This window comes from Ovis canadensis, chromosome 12 (assembly GCF_042477335.2).
Source record: "Ovis canadensis isolate MfBH-ARS-UI-01 breed Bighorn chromosome 12, ARS-UI_OviCan_v2, whole genome shotgun sequence".
NCBI classification, from domain to species: domain Eukaryota; kingdom Metazoa; phylum Chordata; class Mammalia; order Artiodactyla; family Bovidae; genus Ovis; species Ovis canadensis.
This window is the reverse complement of record NC_091256.1, coordinates 61608129-61626579: the sequence shown is the minus strand read 5'-3', so window position 1 is coordinate 61626579 and position 18451 is coordinate 61608129. Positions and strand designations below refer to the sequence as shown.

Sequence of the window (18451 nt, the reverse complement as noted above, 5' to 3'; positions counted from 1 at the left end):
CTTCCTCAGCAGACCCTGCCCCCACCAAGGTCAGAGGAAGCCATATCCACCATGTCCACACAGTGCTGGGGCCCAGACCCACACTCACCCTCGGCATGGCCCATCCAGCCCTCTCCTCCTGCTCCTTGCAGCCAGGCCCAGGCCCAGCCCCAGGGTGCAGGGTAGAACACACTGCTGATTACTACCCAGCCCCCACCTCATACCCGTCATAGCTCACCAGGATTCCCAGCCAGCTAGCCCTCCGACGCTGGTCACAGGCAACCTGGAGTTCAGACTCCAGATGCAAGTTAAGTGCCACTGGGAGAGGACCAGAGGCTGACTACGCCCCCTCCCCTCAGAGAGCCCTGATGACCCCTCACCTGCTGTGGATGCAGGAAGCACCCTCTCCCCATGGCACCCAGTCCGTCTCTTCACAGAAAAGCGCTGAGCAGCAGCACGAGGGTCTCCCTTGGGCCTCGGGGCTGGGGCAGCAGAGCCAGGCTGCACCTCCTGTGGCTGAGTCAGCCCTTCTTCCCCAGGGGCTGGGGATAGGCCAGGGCTCCAGGAACGGGTGGCAGTTGGAGGGTGGTGCAGCTGCTGTGTGTCGTCATGAGAACACACTCAGCCCACCAGTTATCAGGGGGGTGCCCTCCACACATAGGTGTGAGCAAGGCCAAGAGCAGATGGCTCTAGACTGGAGATGGTCTCAGGGTCCAAGATGGCTGGGGCACTCCTGGAACACACCCTGAGGAATGCTCAGCACAAGCTGTCACGTGGGACTTGCTCATGTTGAAAAAAATATTCATCAGGGTGACTGCAGCCACCCTGAAATGAGCACCTGGCCGGCCCTGGAGGAAGGTCCCAAGGCTGCTGAGCTGCTGAGCGCCTGTCCCACCGCTGCCCAGGGCCAGTGGCAGGTGGTCTGGCGCCAAGGTCTGCAATGGCCTCACCACCCTGGACACCAGGCAGAGAGAAAACACTGGCGTAGGCCATGGTGTCACCCACTGTCTACCCTGCTGCAGGGTGCAGTGACCAGACCTGAGGCTTTGTATTTACTCAGAAGGGACCCAGCTGGCCACTCAACTTAGGGCATCGTCTGGCAGACGTGAAAGCTACTCTTCTGGCCTCATCTATCTTAAGGCCATAGTTTTTATTTTAAGCATGAGTGCTTTTCTGAAACCCAACAGCTTAAGTATCAGCAAAACTGGATCAGAGTTTCCCTGGGTACCAGTGTCTGACTTAGGAACACGCTCCCATGTTAAACAGACACCATTTTCAAAAACCACTTGAGACCATAGCTGCCAACCAGAATGAAATGAGATGGGGTCAGACAGGCGAGTTTGCGTCCAGGCAGGTACGGGGCCAGGGAAAGCAACCACGGACTGTGAGCAAGGTGGGCAGGCGGAACACGCCAACGGTGGGAGCCTGAAGGGAGCCTGGGCTTCAGGTGTAGAGAGCATCTCCAGGGCAAGGGCTGGGAGCTGGGCAGCTACCCCCGAACACCCGCCCGAGCACAGCACGAGAAGGCGGTAAGAGTCTGAGAGACTGCAAGAAGAAGGTTCTGGAAAAGCCTAGGGGCCTTGGAACAGGACGGAACTGCCGTGGTCCACTGACCTTGAACCCAGGATGGAGGTCTGAAGGCTGTGGGATTTACAATCTTAGAAATCACCTTTATTTTTATCTTTTACCCCAAGAGAACAAAAAGGTACACAGTGGAGAAGTGAGTATAAACATAAATCTAAGGCCTAAAAAACAATGAAACTGAGAAGATGAAAATGAATAGTTTAAAAAAATCTAAAACCCAAAGGTAATTAGTTACAAAAGATCCACAAGATAAACTGGGCAAGTCTGCTAGATACAGCTAAACAGGCAGCCTCCAGCTCCGAGGACAAGTCAGGATCTGGGAACATGTTATAGTTACACCAGCACTTTAGCTCACCATTTGGGGAGCAAGTGGTCACATGTATTAAAAATCACATTAACTGCATTTATAGCCACACATTCCCATGCTAAGACACGTGGTTTTATAATTCACAAAGCAATTACTTGAAACTTAGATTAACGATGACCCTCTAAGGAGCCCCAAGGACCCCACCTGACTCTCCTTTCTGGGTGGCCCCTCCAATGACTGGGCTCAGGGACCCTGTTCATTAGGTCGCAGGCAGGCCATTCTTACATTTAGAAAAAACCACTTCTCTCTCCCCAAAGGTGGCCAGCAGGCTGAGGCTAAGCCACAGTCCACTCAGCCAATGCTGGGAGCCAGGGAGGAAGTTCAGTTGTGGAAACTGGCTCTGGCAGGAAATGAAAAAAACCTGGATGCCTCCACCAACTTGACCCTGGAGCTACATTAAAGCCCCACGTGGAACACCAAGTTTGCAGTGGGTGTTTTTAAAAAGACTCCAAGGCAGAGGGAATAAAGAAATTAAGGTCAAAGGGGAATTTACACTTAAGAAAGGCCAGCTAAGTACCCGCTACAACTTGTATAAACCTCAGGTGTCAGGCAGAGCCAGCTGCTACAGACCCAAGTCGTATGACCTGATGGCTAGGGGTGGGCAAGAGGCTGTGGGGGCTTCTTGGGTGAGAACCTTCTCTGTCTGCTGGTTGTACAATCCTGGGACCCACACACTTGGAAGTGGATGGACCTCCTTATAGTGAAGGACAGGTCCCACCTTGGAGGCATCCGTGTCTGGGAGGGTGAGGTGAGCCTAGACTTCCTGCACTGCCGAGGACACCTCACAGGGCGTCTGGCTCTACTGGCTGAGCGACATTCAGCAGGTGCCAGGGGCTCGAAGCAGGCAGGCCCCCAACTCCACTCCTGTTTGTGGACAGAAAACCACAATCAAAACCTCTACTTATAGCCAAATAATCACCACCACTGAGGGCTCAAGCACCACAGGGTCCTCAGTCCTGCCCAGAGTGTCCTCAAGGCTGTCTCTGTCCCCACCAGCACCTCGGTCTCAACTCCCGCCTCTGCCCAATGACTGGCATTTTTTCTCCCCTGATAACTTGAACATTTACTGAATGTTGGTTTACATCTTACAATATTTTCCTAGCTTTGCATTGCAAATTACAAGAACCACCACTTCTGCAACAGCCCTGGCACTCATGCTACAGTCCTGGGTTTTCAGCTAGTCTGCTGTGTCCCAAACACGTGGGGACATGGGGCTCCCAGTCCCAATTGTGATCACCAACCTGCCCAAGTCAGCAGACCCTCATTCTGCCATTCCCTTTATGCATGGAGGCCCCAGATCCCCCACACTCCTCCTTTGAAGGCCAAAGAATGACTCAGGAAGAGCCAAGCACTGCATGTCTTGCCCCTTCCCACCCCAGCTAGATGGCAGAAATCCCACCCAAGTGAAGCCAATAAACCAGTGGTCCCTCCCAGAGTCTCATGAGGGTGCCGACAGGGCAAAGGGTGTGACTGCCAACAGCAAGGACAGCCATCCCCTGGACACTCCCAGGGGGCACAGGCCTGTGCAGTCGCCCTGGAGGAGCATCTGAGCACTCAGAGGCTGGGCCCTGCCCCTTCGTCTCAAGCCACCAGGGGCACACACACGACACCTCCAGACTTGGTCTCGTGTGTGAATGCTTCTTCCCAGAGAGAGCTCTGATGTGAGATAACCTGAGGTACAGTGACGAAGGCAGCACAAGTGCCCTATTACCTGTTTCACTTATCTTGCTGAGTTTAAGAGCTTCTAAAATATGAATGGTGCTAATAATCTTCAAAAACAAGTCTCAAAATAAGCTATCAACATGGAGTGTTTGCGGTGCCAAGTACCAAAAGCGTGGAGTGAGGCTCCCAGCTCTGCCCTGGGGAGCAGCCATGGCAGACACCTCTGGGCAAGGCCAGGGCGGCTCTCACCGCCCAGACCTCAGGGAAGAGTCTCTACCAGAGCCTGTCACCACCATGGAGGCCAGGACACACCTGGCAGCTCCCTGGAAGTGCTCCCAATTGTTTCTAATGTGGGTTCTGGGGCATCTGAGAAGGGGATGTGGGGCAGGTGCGCTGGGGGGCCCTGGGGACCGTGCAGTGCACGAGTCCTGGACCCAGGCCATCAGTGCCTGGCCAAAGTACTGACAAGAAACACGTTTCTGCCCTGATGCTCCCACCCAACGTTCCCCCTGCAACTGGGAAGGAGCAGGTGCTGTGACAGAGCATGAAGCAACTGCCTGCATCCAGTACTTTTGCTGAAATAGCCTCTGGGGCCCCTCGCACCTAACTAACTTACAGGTGTACAGAGGACATTCGTAGTTTATTAAAAGACTGCAAGAGTGCCAACGTGAGGACAGCTTTCCACATGGCATCTACACTCCTTCACTTGGAACGTGTCTGGGCTCCACCTTGAGAATCACCATCGCTTGAGGTAACGCGAGGCGGCCCAGGAATCTAAAGCACTAGGGTGACCCTGAAGGTCCTGGTCAAAACCCAGCCAGCAAGGATGGCCTTACCATCCGCAGCCTGGGATCACATGGGCAAGAACTTGGTGAGTCTCAGGGAGCAGACCCAGTCTGCTTTGTGTCTTCCTGCAATGAGATCCTCTCAGATTACCTGTTTCTAACACGCTTCCTCTGCAGCCAGCGTGGCCCTCTTGTGATCTCCAGACCACCACCAGGGTGGGAGGCACCCCTGTGGACCAGGGCACACCCGCACGCACACCTACCTGCAGTGCGCGAAGCCACAGGGTTCGGGCTCCCACTTTCCTCACCTAAGCTGCTCTAACAGCGCACCAGAACCTTAACCGACTGTGTCCACGTGGTCTCCAACCCCTGGACTGTCCCGTAAACACAGGGACAGAAACCCAGTGACCCCGCACACCTCACACGGGCCGCCGCATCCCCCGCCTCACAGGTGCCCCTGAGGGGTGCCCACAGGTGACACGTGCCAGAGACAAGCCCTCGGGGTTAAAGGGCAGCCACTGGGATGCAGTTCTTTGTCTTTCCTAAGGAGGTCGTTGTACATCTGGTCATATGTGGTTTTGAAATCATAAACGTTCGGTTTGTCAGGTGCTGGTCCTGGAAGCTTCACGTGAGTTCCTGTTCCAAAGGACCGGACGCTGAATCCTCGTTTGCTGAAAGACACAAAAGGACAGAGAATCACAGTTGGATTAAACAAGACAGAAAATGCTAAAAGGGAATAGGAAATGGACTCGAACAATTTTGCCATTCTCAGAGAACATGTTCCTCAGTTCTTTTTGATGTGAACCATTTTTAAAATCTTCATTGATTTTGCTACATTATCATTTCTGTTTTATGTTTTGGATTCTTGGCCATGAGGCATGTGGGACCTAAGCTCCCCTGACCAGGGACTGAACATGCATCCCTTGCATTGGAAAGTGAAGTCTCAGCCACTGGACCACCAGGGAAGTCTCTCGATTTTTAAGTGTTTTATACTCAAATCTTAAAAAATCCTGCAGCACATTACACAAGCTAGATGAAGCCAATCCAGGAAGACAAAGAATCAGTGAACGCCGGGGAATGAGGCAGCTATCTGTGAAAGCCAAGGACAGACACACAGTCGAGTTAAGATTCACCTAGAAAACCCTGTTGTCTGACTGTCGTGCGACTCTTAAAGGAAATTGTTTGCCCAGGTTCCCAGCTGCCCTGATGCCGGCTTCCCAGGACCTAGACAGAGGCCCCAGAGCCCCCAGGGCAGGAGAAGCACCCCCACAATGGCCTCTTGCCTCAAGGCAACACCTGTGAGGCCTGAAGACAAGGAGACGGCTGAGTATCTCCTGATAAATGGTCAGGCAGGCAGCACCCACAAGTCGCACATGGCACCCACATGGCCCCGTGGCTGTCCTCACTCTGGGGGCTCTGCTGCAGACCTCGTGTCCTCTCAAACTCACAGGCTGGGAGTGCTCAAAGCGTCTGCGTGAAACAGCCTGCTCACCCTAACCTTGTGTTCACGCACCGCTCCATGTCCGTGTGGATGCGTCCCTGCCCACCGACTTGGTAGCCAACCCCAGGACAGGCAGTGCTGATGTCCTCTTCATGGCGCTGTGGGCTCTGTGGCCACCTTTCAGTTTCTCAAGCTTTTTTGTACATTTTATTGTAACTCAGGGGTCTGGCTGCTTCTGGAGGGATTTTTGGTCGTCACAGTGGGAGGCCCACAGAAGAGCCAGTGCATCTGGACACTCGAGGCCCAGCACCCAGAGAAGTGCCAGTCTGCGGCCCCTCCCCCACCATGTGGGCATCCCTGCCAGCCACTCTCTGCTGAAAGGTGGATGGAGGAGGAAAACCTCACTGGGCCGTGGTGCCCATGGGGCGAGACCCACAGTCCCTCCCACTAGACACAGCAGTTCCAGAAGCCCAGCTGAGTCACTGCTTTCCCAGAAAAGCAAGAAGGACCTGCAGGTCACTCAGGGGTGCCTCTGTGCAGATGAAAGATCCAGGAGCACAGCCACCATGCTTGGCACCACAGAGCATCACGGGCATACGTTTTAAAAGCATCTTATCAGGTTTGTGTCAAACACCTCGCCTGAGCCCTCTGAGATTGGTAAAAGCCAAGCCCTGTCCTTCCACCCCTAGAAGGCCCAAGCTGAGCCCCCACCCAAGCCCTGGATGTTGCCCATGATGGAGAACATGAACGACAGCAGAGATGACTGAGGAGCATACGGGGCCATGGCCACTTGGGATGTAAATGGACCTCAAAGAAGGGTGACTAGAGTGCAATGGCCCCCAGCAGATGCCTGTAGACCATGGCACCAGAGTCTGAACCCGTTTCCTTGGCAGGTCAGGAATGCACAACAGAAGAAATGTTTTCTGTCAGAGCACCAACAAGCTGGGGATGAAGGTCCCCCTGACAACAGCCCAGGGGCCACTCCCTCCCAAGATGGTGACAGAGATGGGTCACAGCCATGTCCCACAGGAACACACAGCAGGGGCTATGCTGGTCTTGCTAGCTTCACGATGGCTGCTACTCCACAAGAACTGCCCAAAATAATCACCTTATCCTCACAGAGCCAACTCTCCCCATCCCGGAAATACTCTGGAGGGAACAGGCCCACCAGGGAGGGATGTGTGCTGTGAGAAAACATGTACCCACAGAAACACAGTCCCCAGGGACCTGGGGCTGACTCCAGTTCCCAAAGAGAGAGCCTAAGGTGTGACACGATCAGGAAACAAGCTGGGGGGCTGCGTGAGCACAGCTGTTGGACAACCATCTAGGACCACCCTGGGTCTGTCCCAAAGCCACACAGGTGTGCACAGGATCTGGGGAGAAAGGTCTGTCCTTTGGTGGCAGCCCTGATTCTTTTAAACACATCATCTGAGACCAAATAATGATCAATTAATTATGGAAGAGTGCCTGTGAGGTCAGAGTAAGAAATCACGGTTGAGCCCACTTCTCTCAGCTAGCTATCTATGAAGTCAACTCCAAAAGGGGTCCCAAAATCATTCTGGGGAACAATGGGAGAAATAAAACGTTTCCCAACAAAGGTACGTGAAAGATTCACTTAGACACCGCTCCTCCGTCACTCTTTGTGACCCCGTGGACAGTAGCCTACCAGGCTCTGCCGTCCATGGGCTTTTCCAGGCAAGAATACTGGAATGGGCTGCCATTTTGTTCTCCAGGGGATCTTCCCAACCCAGGGATCGAACCCGGGTCTCCTGCATTGCAGACAGACGCTTTACCATCTGAACCACGCTTCAGAATGGAATAAGTTCTTTAATAACGGATAAATATTTCGAAAGAATGACCACAAGGAAATGACTAAGATATAGAGATACTTTTTTTTTTTTAAGAAAAAAAAATGACTAAGATATAGAGATACTTTTTAAAAAAAAAAAAAAAAAGTATCTCTATATCTTAGTCATTTCCTTGTGGTCATTCTTTCGAAATATTTATCCGTTATTAAAGAACTTATTCCATTCTGAAGCGTGGTTCAGATGGTAAAGCGTCTGTCTGCAATGCAGGAGACCCGGGTTCGATCCCTGGGTTGGGAAGATCCCCTGGAGAACAAAATGGCAGCCCATTCCAGTATTCTTGCCTGGAAAAGCCCATGGACGGCAGAGCCTGGTAGGCTACTGTCCACGGGGTCACAAAGAGTCGGACACAACTGAGTGACTTCACTTCAAAGAACTTATTTACATGAGCCTAACTCTTGAATCTGGGGCTTTCCCAGTGGCTCAGATGGTAAACAGTCTGCGGGCAATTCAGGAGACCTGGGTTTGATCCCTGGGTCTGGAAGATCCCCTGAAGGAGGGCATGGCAACCCACTTCAGTGTTCTTGCCTGGAGAATTCCATGGACAGAGTAGCCTGGAAGGCTCACAGAGCTGCAAAGAGTCAAGACACGACTGAGCGACTAACACAACTCTTAAATTTAAGTTCAAATTTGTTAAAACAGGCCCAGGTATAACTACTCTTGAAACACATTAATGAAATACAGTGAACAAACCTTTAATTTAGCCCAGCAGAAGCAAACAGATTATTAAAACCCCAATGGCTGAAGTTTTAGGGAAAACAATCGCCATTTCTACTGGCAGTAGGTCTGTCATAACACCTTGATCCAGGAGTATTTTCTGGAGCTTGCTATGTGCTGGGATTCAGCAGCGATCAAGAGACCCAAACCCCCTCCTCAGATACTCTGGGAGCATGGCATAAAGGGAACCTCCAGGACCCAGGTGGCGGGAAGCACAGGGACAGCAAAGCCGTGGCAAAGGGGTGACAGCAGAATGGAAAACAGGGTGCCCTGGGGGCCCTGACACACACTGTACCCTGTAATGCAGACCCCAAGTAGGACCCCAGGATGTGTCAGGTTGAGGCAGGGCAGGGCTGCCACTGAAAAGCTGCCCACAGGGTTTCCAGGTGATGCAGAGGCCCCAGCACAGGGTCTCTTGTGCCCAACCACCCTGTTACTACTGGGGCAGCAAGTCCAAGCTGCCTGGGTGGGTCATCTCCTCTCCAATCACAGGGGAGTCTGAGATTGGAGTTAGGGCCCAAAGGAAACACTGTCCATATGCTAAAAGTAAACTACCCCAAAGATAACCTGGACTAATCTTTCAGCTGGCTGACCCTTACCAGGGTGTTTCAGAGGATGCCTCCTGGTGTCTGAAAGGCTAGGTGACCCTCTCCCCACTAGAAACTATCCGGCTGGTGGGGGGCGGGGGTGTGCAGCTGTGCCCTCTCCTCACTGCCTCAACAGTTAGTTACCCAAACATATTTAAAAATAAAGTGAAACCCCCCAAAAGAGGAATTCACTGGCAGAATTTAAACCACACAAACAAAAAAAGAAAGTCGGCTGTTCTTCCCCCAACAAAATGTTCAAAGTGGCAAAAAGGCTAGCTAGCAACAGAAGTGCTCTCTCCTAAGCTCATGCAGCTGACAACACAGGCCCATCTTGTCTGACTGTGCACAGTGACAATGTGTTTCTTACATAAAAGGACTGAGTGCTATAAAAGTATTCCTGACAACCAAAAAGCTTTAAGGGCCAAATTATTTTGTATGTTAAATAAATCTTCCAGACAACTTGTTTTTATAAGGGTATCAAAAAACTATCACTATCAGAGACATATACTTTAATTATGTTAAATATTAAGATACAAAAATGTTAAGTTAAAAAAAAAAAGATTATAGTATCATAGAAAATGCTGAATTTGGGGAAACAATTGTTTCAATCCTGATATCTAAAGGTAAAACAATAAGTTAAAATGAACACTGATCATGAAAACACACAAATTATCAGCATAGGTTATGGGTTATGGTATTTTCCCTATTTTCTAGTGTACTTATTAACCTAATTCAAAGCATTATTTTGGCTAAGACTGAAATCCTAGACCACTGCCAAACTTCTGAAAGTATGACCTGTCTCTAAGTAGGACACAATGTGCTTACAATGATGTCACCTTTACTACAGATGAAATCACCCATGACTTAATCAGCCTAGTTTCTAGCTACACAACCACCCCATGTTTACCCAACACAATTCAACTGCTCACACACCATCACACTTCCAACATCTGCCTGCAATTTCACTGTGGTACAGCCGCAAGCCTGAGATCAACTTCCTCAAATGTTAACATTCCAGTAAGGTTGATGTCACCACTAGCAAAACACTTCTCAATAAATGTTTTCTAGGATTTATTTTATTCCTACACATCCCACAAGGTCAAGGAGAAACCAAGAGGCTTTTCAGCATGTCGTCACCGTGCAGAGAGCTTGTGACAAACATACATTGTTTTCCCCACAAGAGCTCCTGCTTGGATGTCCCTGCTCCAGGCCAGCTCTTCCTCCACCCTGGCTTTTCAAAGGTCAGCTTGCTCTTCCAGTCACTGCTGGCCTCCCCAGTGTGGGGGCAGGCACAGAGCAGGCTTTCAAGATCTAGCACTTGAGTCGTCCCAGCCCCAACACTGTGCTAAGCACTGTTTATCATAGTGAACCCGCCCAACTATCTTTCCTTCTCTGGGCTCGACCTGTTCTCACCTACAGAAGGTTGGTGATGATCCTTAAGGCAGGGAAAATGTTTTAGCTGCTGGAGCTGATACTATGCTTGGTCTACCCAGTTTCATCTCAATGTTCAGATCCAAACAGAAATCTACCTTCTTCCTGGTCTTAGTTCTGCCCCCTGAAGACAAAAAGCAAACGACAACGCAAAGTCCCTTAAGATCTATGAAGGCAAATGTGTCCCCTGTAGGCACCTCCTCTGCCATCCTTAAAGACACGATTTCAAATCCTTCCACCTCCCCAAATGGTCTCCAGTTCACCTTCACCAAGTGTACCCAGAAAGGAAATATAAAAAATGCAGCCCAAGGGGCCTTGGGCAGAGCTAACCATCCCTCCCTGGTTTAGGACAAGACAAGGGAGAGTTAGCACCACCATGGGGAGTGTGCTGTGTCGAGTGGCCCAGGGTTCAGATCCAAGTTACCGCGGGAGAGGAGGTCTGAGCACCTCCATCCCACTGTGACTGGGGTCCACATGCTCCACTGAGGACACTGAGACTTGAGAGCCCCACCGCAAATCAGAGAATCACAGGGCCTCAGCTGCCTGCTGCATTCCCCACACCCTAGATCTGGATCCTTCTCCAGCCCATCAGATGCTACTTTTCCATCAGGACTGGAGCCCCGTTTCCAGAGCCTTGCTGTTACTCACCACCTGGGGCTTCTGGCTCTGGGTCTTATCCCCTCACCCGTGTCAGTGTGGACATCTTAAGAGTTGTGAGGATGAAATGACATATGCATTTGTAAAGTACCTGGCACAGAGGGGCTCAAGAGATGACTCTAAATTTCTTTCTTCCACATTTGAAGCCTGTCTGCTTATCTTCCCCAAATCACACTACTCAGGAAGTTACGATTGAAAACAGACTGAGAATTCACTTCAGGAAGTTATACAAATCTTTCTTTAAAATTTGCTTTGAATTACTACAATTAAAAATATAGCTTCCAAAAATCAACATGCCCCTTAACATCCAGAGATAGTTTGGAACAAAAAAAGTAATTTAATTGGCACCAAAGGGACATCTTAATCTGCAGAGTACAAAGAATAGGAGGCTCTGTAGAAACAAACAATCTTCCTACACTCCTTTTAAAAACCTAAAGGATTCCCAGGACTAGTATTTCAAACAATTTAGTCTCAGAAGATAAAAAATGATTACCCTAGGGAAATTATGGCTACCTCTAGAAAATGCCAACCTTTGTTAACACTTGTATTCAACTTGTCAGAAAAATACAGCCTGAGCTGATTTTCAACAGGGCAAAAAAACTGGATTTCAGCAATAAACAATCTAGCATGCATATTCCACTAATTACATTTGTTTGGTCTGACAGTTAAGATTCCACATTCCTGATGCAGGGGGCCGCAGGGGGCCGGGGCTGATGGCTGGTCAAGGAACTAGATCCCATATGCTGCAACTAAGACCCGGAGCAGCCTTAAAAAAGCTACATTCCCTTTGACAGTTCTTTTCAAAGTTTTCCAACTGAAAATGCAATTTTCCTGTTTTCACTATCATACTTTTTTGTTGGCCATGCCAAGGCAGCAGGACCTTAGTTCCTGACCAGGAATCGAACCTGTGCCCCCTGCACTGGAAGTGTGGAATCTTAACCACTGCTGCACCAGGGAAGTCCCTTATCATATTATCATTAAATACTTTTCTCAATCATCTTTAAGGCCTATGTCTCATGTCTCTACATCTTCTATAAGCTCTCCTACTTGTAACAAAAATCATCATATACATTACTTAAAGATGCTATTAAACCTTGTAAATTATCCAAATGGAGATATCATAAATTAGTTTCAAAAGTGAAAAATGACATGAAAATTTGTTCAATCTCAATAGCAATTTTAAAACTAAAGGAAAGGCAAGGTTCTTATTTTTTCCCTGAAGCAAGAAAAGATGTAAATAATGTCCATATTATGAGGTAATGGGAGTTCTGTAAATAGGCACTTTTCTGGAAAGCAGTCTGGCAGAATGTATGAAAATGTAAAATATGCCTACCTTTTGACTCAGCAATTCTACCTCCAGCAATTTATGGCAAGGAAATAACTAGAAAAGTGTATAAAGAGACATGAATGGCACAAGGATTTGGACATTATGAAACTGAGAAACCACCCCACGTCTGTCACTAGGGATGATTACCAAAGTGACTACTGCACAGGATTGCTTGTGTACTGTTTTGAAACCAGTGCCATTACTCAATCTGAACAGATGTTTAAATCCAATATACTAAAATAAAAGCAGAAATGAACACTGAAATCAAACTACATTCACATCCTGTGGAGAGATTACAGAACAGTATTTTGATTTCTCTTAAGTGTGTGTATGTGTATACAGAAAACACCCAGAAAGGAGGATGTACACTGAAACAGTACTTCAAGTGATTCTTATCTTCTCCATCTTCCACAGCAAGGACGTTTTGCAACATGCAGACACTATTATTTTAAAAAGGAAGACAGTTCCACAAATATAAACATCTTAGGAATTAAGATTCATATCTAACAACTTCACATTCATGAGGTAAATAATGCATGTTACTCTAAACTTACCTCCTTTGGCCCTCATTCGTGAGTCAATTTGAAAGACAGTAAAATGGCAAAAAATACACAAGCATTCCTACTTGGTGATTATCTGCAGGGGCTCTTCTCCACCCTCCTTTCCACAGGAGTACCAAGGCTATACCATCTACTTCAAACTAAGGAAGGGCTTGTAATTGGCAGTGACTGAGGACTATTAGATAGGCAAAACTTTAGAAATGATTGAACAAATTTGCTAGAGGAAATTTAAAAACACCTCCTTTTGTAAGATTCCATCTCAACTTTGTTATGCAGAGAAGAGCTTAAAACAAAGAATCCAGAACCAGCCAGAGTCAGCAGAATGAGGTGGTCTCCAGGTCACTTGTTATTCTAACTGAAGATATTAAATTTCATTTTCCTTGAATAATTTTCCAGGAATGTGAACTCTGCAGTCTTTTCATTTACCACTAAAATATTTTAGTGACTCTGAACAGATATATGCAGTTTGGGGATCAGATCAAGCACACTGTAATCCTCGGACTTTCCAAATTTTAAAACAACTTTAATTTTAAAAATTCTACTTTAGAAACAAATTCCACATTAATTCGTTAGGTTCCAAGCATACCACACTCTACCAAAAAATACACATTAACTGAATACTGTGGATAGTGTGATAGATCTTAGGGAAGAATTTAACTCCTAACTAGCAGATCATGGACACCTGGTATGTCCAGCTTCATAAAGAATGAGGGGTGCAGGAAAACTCTGATTTCACTGGGAGAGTCAAAGCTGACTGCGGCGGTAGGGGAAGCGAGGCATGGTTGCCCTTTAATGTCCAAGTAAGCAAACTTCGAGAGAAAAAGCAATTTCAACTTTATTTTACTATCAAAGATGACATGTACACCTAACTTTTAACTGTAACACAAGGGATCAATCTCACATTCTGTGAAGTGCTTTTGAATGAAAAAAACTATCAAATGGGAATAAACTTTTATTAAACGTACACAACAGAGTCGCAAAAAGGGAGTTACCACTGAAATATAAACTAAAAGAGTGAAACCAAATTCACGTGTGGTTCAGAAATTGTCGACTGGAGGTTTTCCAAAGGAGAAAGGAATTCTTTGCATGAGACTTGAAAAATGTAAACACACAAATGCATTAAGTTAAAACAGGCCACTTCCGTGTTTTTAACGACTTGTTCTACCCTGAGGTTCTGTTGTGCAAAGTTTTCCAAGTTTGATACAAGGCGACACGCCCTGGACAGAGCCGGCCTGTCCTCTCGTGGACCCTAAGCTTCGGCTTGAAACTTACCACCTCACTGCAGAGCATTTAAAGGAGATCACTGTTTTCAGATACAGATGTGAGTACTAAGGAGACATGAACAGCATAAGCCTTTCTGGTTTACTAGCAGCTTTCGAGGTTCCCGTGATCCGGAAACATTTCGGCTCACATTCTGAATTTTTCCTGACACTAGGCACATACATGGGACACCAGACGAACCGAGCTTTCTCGAGTCCTCGCAGCACACGGCCCCGGAGGCAATGAGCCCGGACGCGGCGCGGCCTCTCGGCCGTCCTTCGGGAGCCGCCGAGTACCGCCCGCCTGGGAACCCGGGATGCCCAGCACCGGTCGGGGAGAACCGGGGCTGGTAACCGGCGCCACCCAGCACGGGTCGGGAGCCGGGATTGCCCGGCACGAGTCAGTCCGAGCCCAAGATCCGGGGCCGCCGCCCAGCATGGACCGGGGAGGGCCGGGGCCAGCAACTGCGGCCGCCACCACCCAACACGGGCCAGGAATCGGGACTGCCCAGCACGGGCCAGCTAGGTCCGCGACTAGGAACCAGGACTGCCCATCACGGGCCGGGGCCGGAAGGACGGCCAGTCGGCCGGCGTCCGTGGGGCGCGCTGGGCCAGGGCGGAGGCCCCAACTACCTGAGGATGTTGTGCGCCTCCATGCTCCGGTTCTGGTTGCTCGAGCACACCACCGCCACCCGCAGTGGCGACGACGGCATGGCGGCAGCCGCACCGTCTGCGACTCCCACTTCGGGACTCCCACCCAGCCGCGCCGCTTCCGCACGAGCAAGATGGCGGCCTCCACGCCCGGAAGTCATGACGCGGAAGCGGGGGCGCCGGCGACGTAGCGCGTCAGGACGCGCGGCGGGGGCGTATGTGCGGCGTCCAGGCAGCCTCCCCACACCGCCCCCGACTGCTGGGCCGCGGACCGAGGGAGGCCCCACCCCCCGCTGGCTGGCCTTCGAGCGTCAGGGCCAGGGCTTGCAGTCTGTCCGGCGCCTCGAACTGGCGTCCTGACGTCGCAAGCCGTTGTCGCCGGGACTGACGCGCGACGCGTCGCGCCGACAAAAGTGACGTCACGCGCGCCCTCGCAGTCGCCGGGAGTGACGTACGAGGCGCCGCGGCAACTGGGACGTACGTTGAAGGTTGCTGGTCTCCCCCGGCTTCCCTCTTTAGCGTCAAGTCGGCCCCGGTTGTTTTCACGCCTGCCGCCGTGCCTCCACCGCTCTAGGCCGAGCCCCGCGTCCATTCTTGGATGACTGCCCCAGCCTCTTACTAGCCTCTCGCAAATACCAGCGCGTGGGTGTGCTCTGAAAACCCTGCAAAGTTTGACATTTAAGTGAAGTTGTGAAAGTATTTGCAAAGACGATTAGAAATGAGACGTAGGAAGTGTGAGGAGACCTCCTGTGTTGGGATAGCAAATTAACTTAAATCCTTGGGTTTGTTTGGAGGCACTGGCACAGTCGTTAAGAATCTGCCTGCCAATGCAGGAGAAGCGGGCTCGATCCCTGAGTGGGGAATGTCGCTTGGAGTAGAAAATGGCAACCCACTCCAGTATTCTTGCCTGGAAAAATTCGACGGACAGAGGAACCTGGAGGGCTACAGTCCATAGGATCGCCAAGGAGTCGGAGGTGACTGAGCACGCACGCAGTGCGGACCAGAGGTTTGGGGTCATGATATGACGGTGAAACTAGTCAACTCGGTTTTATTGTCCTCCAGCCGCTTGGAGTGGTCACTGAGTTGATGTTTTGCAATGTTATGCGCAACAAAGGGAGGGGTAAGGGAATGGCGATTCTCCACTATGGATCCAGAAGTGATGAGAAAGGATGATGTGAAGGGGTGGCAGCAGTGAAAAGGTACTGTGTGCTCTGAATTGGGGATCCCGATGGAAAAAATGTCACTGGAGCCAAACAGAGGTAGAACAGGATGCTTGAAACAGCATGTGGGGAGGGGGCCGCATTTTATATCTCTGTAGACTAAGTGTGACCATGGGCACCAGTAGAAGATAGTCTTCCTGTTGGAGAGGGAGAAACTCAGAAACCAGGGCAGTGAGTGACCACCCTTACTGATGTTCCAGTGTCCTGTTATTACTGATGTTTTCACGGAAAAAACTAGGCTGAGAACCAGACCCTTAGAGTATGTCAGGACCCTTGATAGGGACAGTGCATGACTGCAACAAGGAGTCATTTACTTGGAAAGACCCGGTTCAGGGGCGAGGGGTGTGAGGGACGAATCAGGAGGAATGAGGGCTCCTCTGCTCTCTGTGTATTTAAATGTACCTATAGCATAAGTCTAGGAGGACAGAACACTGAGGCAGTGAGAACGGGGGCAGTAGGGTTATGCGTACTTTGAGAAAAGCACCCTTGACTTTGTAGTTTATGTTGAACATGTATTTCTTTTTCAGTTCAGTTCAGTCGTTCAGTCGTGTCCGACTCTTTGTGACCCCATGAATCGCAGCACGCCAGGCCTCCCTGTCCATCACCAGCTCCCGGAGTTCACTCAGACTCAGGTCCATCGAGTCAGTGATGCCATCCAGCTACACCCACCACAAATAATAGTGCTGTTTACATTTTGAAAACAACACCCCCCCCCCCATGTGTTTTCCCAATGTAATTCAAAGACATTATGGTCTGACCATCCCAGTGCAATACTGAGCTCTCCTACCTCACATTTCCCAGCTTCCTCTTTAGAACTTAAGGGATTACCAGCTGGAAACTGCTTGTCCATTACCTTTTTTTACCTCTGCATAAGGCAACCTCATACCTCAGGTCTTAGGCCAGGCCCTGAGAGTTGCAGACAGATGTCACGGGCTTCAAGAAAGCTCACCCTTGTCGTTGCCTTCTCCCCCTGGCCTTTTTATGCTCCCAGTAGCACCCTCAACTTGCTCTTATGGCTCTGTACAGTTTTTAGCACTCTGTGCTTCTCTTTCCCACTGCTTTCACAGACTCTGAGCTGAAAAGGGCTAGGGCCTCCTTTTCCATCCAAGATGGCTGTGTTGCATATGCCCAGAGAATTTAGAAACATCGTTCCTCTGGAGACACCAGTTGCTCATCTAGCAGATACCTGAGGGGGAAGGTGCCCAGGGGGGGACAGCGCTCTGTGCACTGTCTGTGCTTAGGCTACCAACATCTCTTGAGTTTCAATTTTATACGTTTGTGGCATGGGAACCCCAAGCTGAAATAAAAAGTAGACTTAGTCTTGGACCATTAGAATCCCCGGGCTCCAGTATAAGTAGGACCCAATGTTCCCTGAGGACATATCCATCACCAGGGTCACATGGGACAAAGAACACTCCATGAGCAAGTATTACCAATAAAAGATTGAAAGCAGGATGAGCTCCCACAAGGTAACTTGCATATTCATCAAACAGGATAATGAATTCCTCAAGAGCTGGAGAATATAGAACAACCTGAGATGGATAAATAAGACAATTTAATGACATATAACTAGACATTTAGAGGGTAGAGTTTGACGAGTTCTGACATATGTGTACATCCATGTGCCAATAGTAACAACAGGCTTCGCTGGCAATCCAGTGGTTAAGATTCTGCCTCCACAACAGGGGACATAGGTTCTGTCCCTGGTAGGGGAAGGTCCTATATGTCAGAAAACAAATACAATGGTAACATGCATCACCCTCAACAGTTGCCTATACCCCTTTGGAATTCCTCCTTGGGCTCCCCTCCACCTGCCCCCCCATCTCATCAGGTGACCACTGAGCTGTTTTCCTATTGTATAGATTAGTTTGTATTTTCTAGAATTTTACATAAATGGAATCATAGAGTATGTACTCTCTTTATTTTGTGGGCGGCAGTCTGACTTCTGTCACTCAGCATACTCATTTTGAGATTCACCAGTAATCTTGCACATATAAATAGTTGGTTCATTTCTGTTACTGAGAAGTATTCCAGTGTATGGGTGTTCCCCATTTCATGTATCCATTCACCTCTTGATGGACACCTGGGTGGTTTCCAGCTTCTAGCTACTACAGTTAAAGCTGCTGTGAACTTCCATGAATGAAACTTCATATGAACATATTCTTTCATATCTCTTCAGTTAATGCTTGAGCACAGGATGATTAGATCACATGTTCAAATGTACATTTAACTTCTTAAAGAACTGCTGCCAAATTGTTTGCAATGCAGATGTACTATTTTACATTCCCACAAGCAGTGTTCCAGTTTCTCCACATCCTTGCCAGCATTTGATGTGATTAAAAATCTTTTCAGTTTTAAA

The 18451-nt window shown here is 49.2% G+C and overlaps 1 protein-coding gene and 1 long non-coding RNA gene across 2 annotated transcripts in view; one reads left to right on the top strand and one right to left on the bottom strand.

Annotated features, from left to right (window-relative positions):
• Positions 1-15305, bottom strand: part of SSU72 (SSU72 homolog, RNA polymerase II CTD phosphatase) — a 25126-nt gene extending 9821 nt beyond the window's left edge. The window contains exons 1-2 of the mRNA XM_069545906.1: positions 14855-15305; positions 4905-5048 (exon numbers count right to left, since the gene is read on the bottom strand). Of these exons, the coding sequence (XP_069402007.1) occupies positions 4905-5048; positions 14855-15033 (323 nt within the window). The 5' untranslated portion in view covers positions 15034-15305. The remainder of the gene's footprint in view (positions 1-4904; positions 5049-14854) is intronic.
• LOC138416545 (uncharacterized) lies at positions 15306-18451 on the top strand. The gene is made up of 2 exons (XR_011247739.1): positions 15306-16071; positions 16620-18451. It is a non-coding gene; the product is annotated as an uncharacterized lncRNA (long non-coding RNA).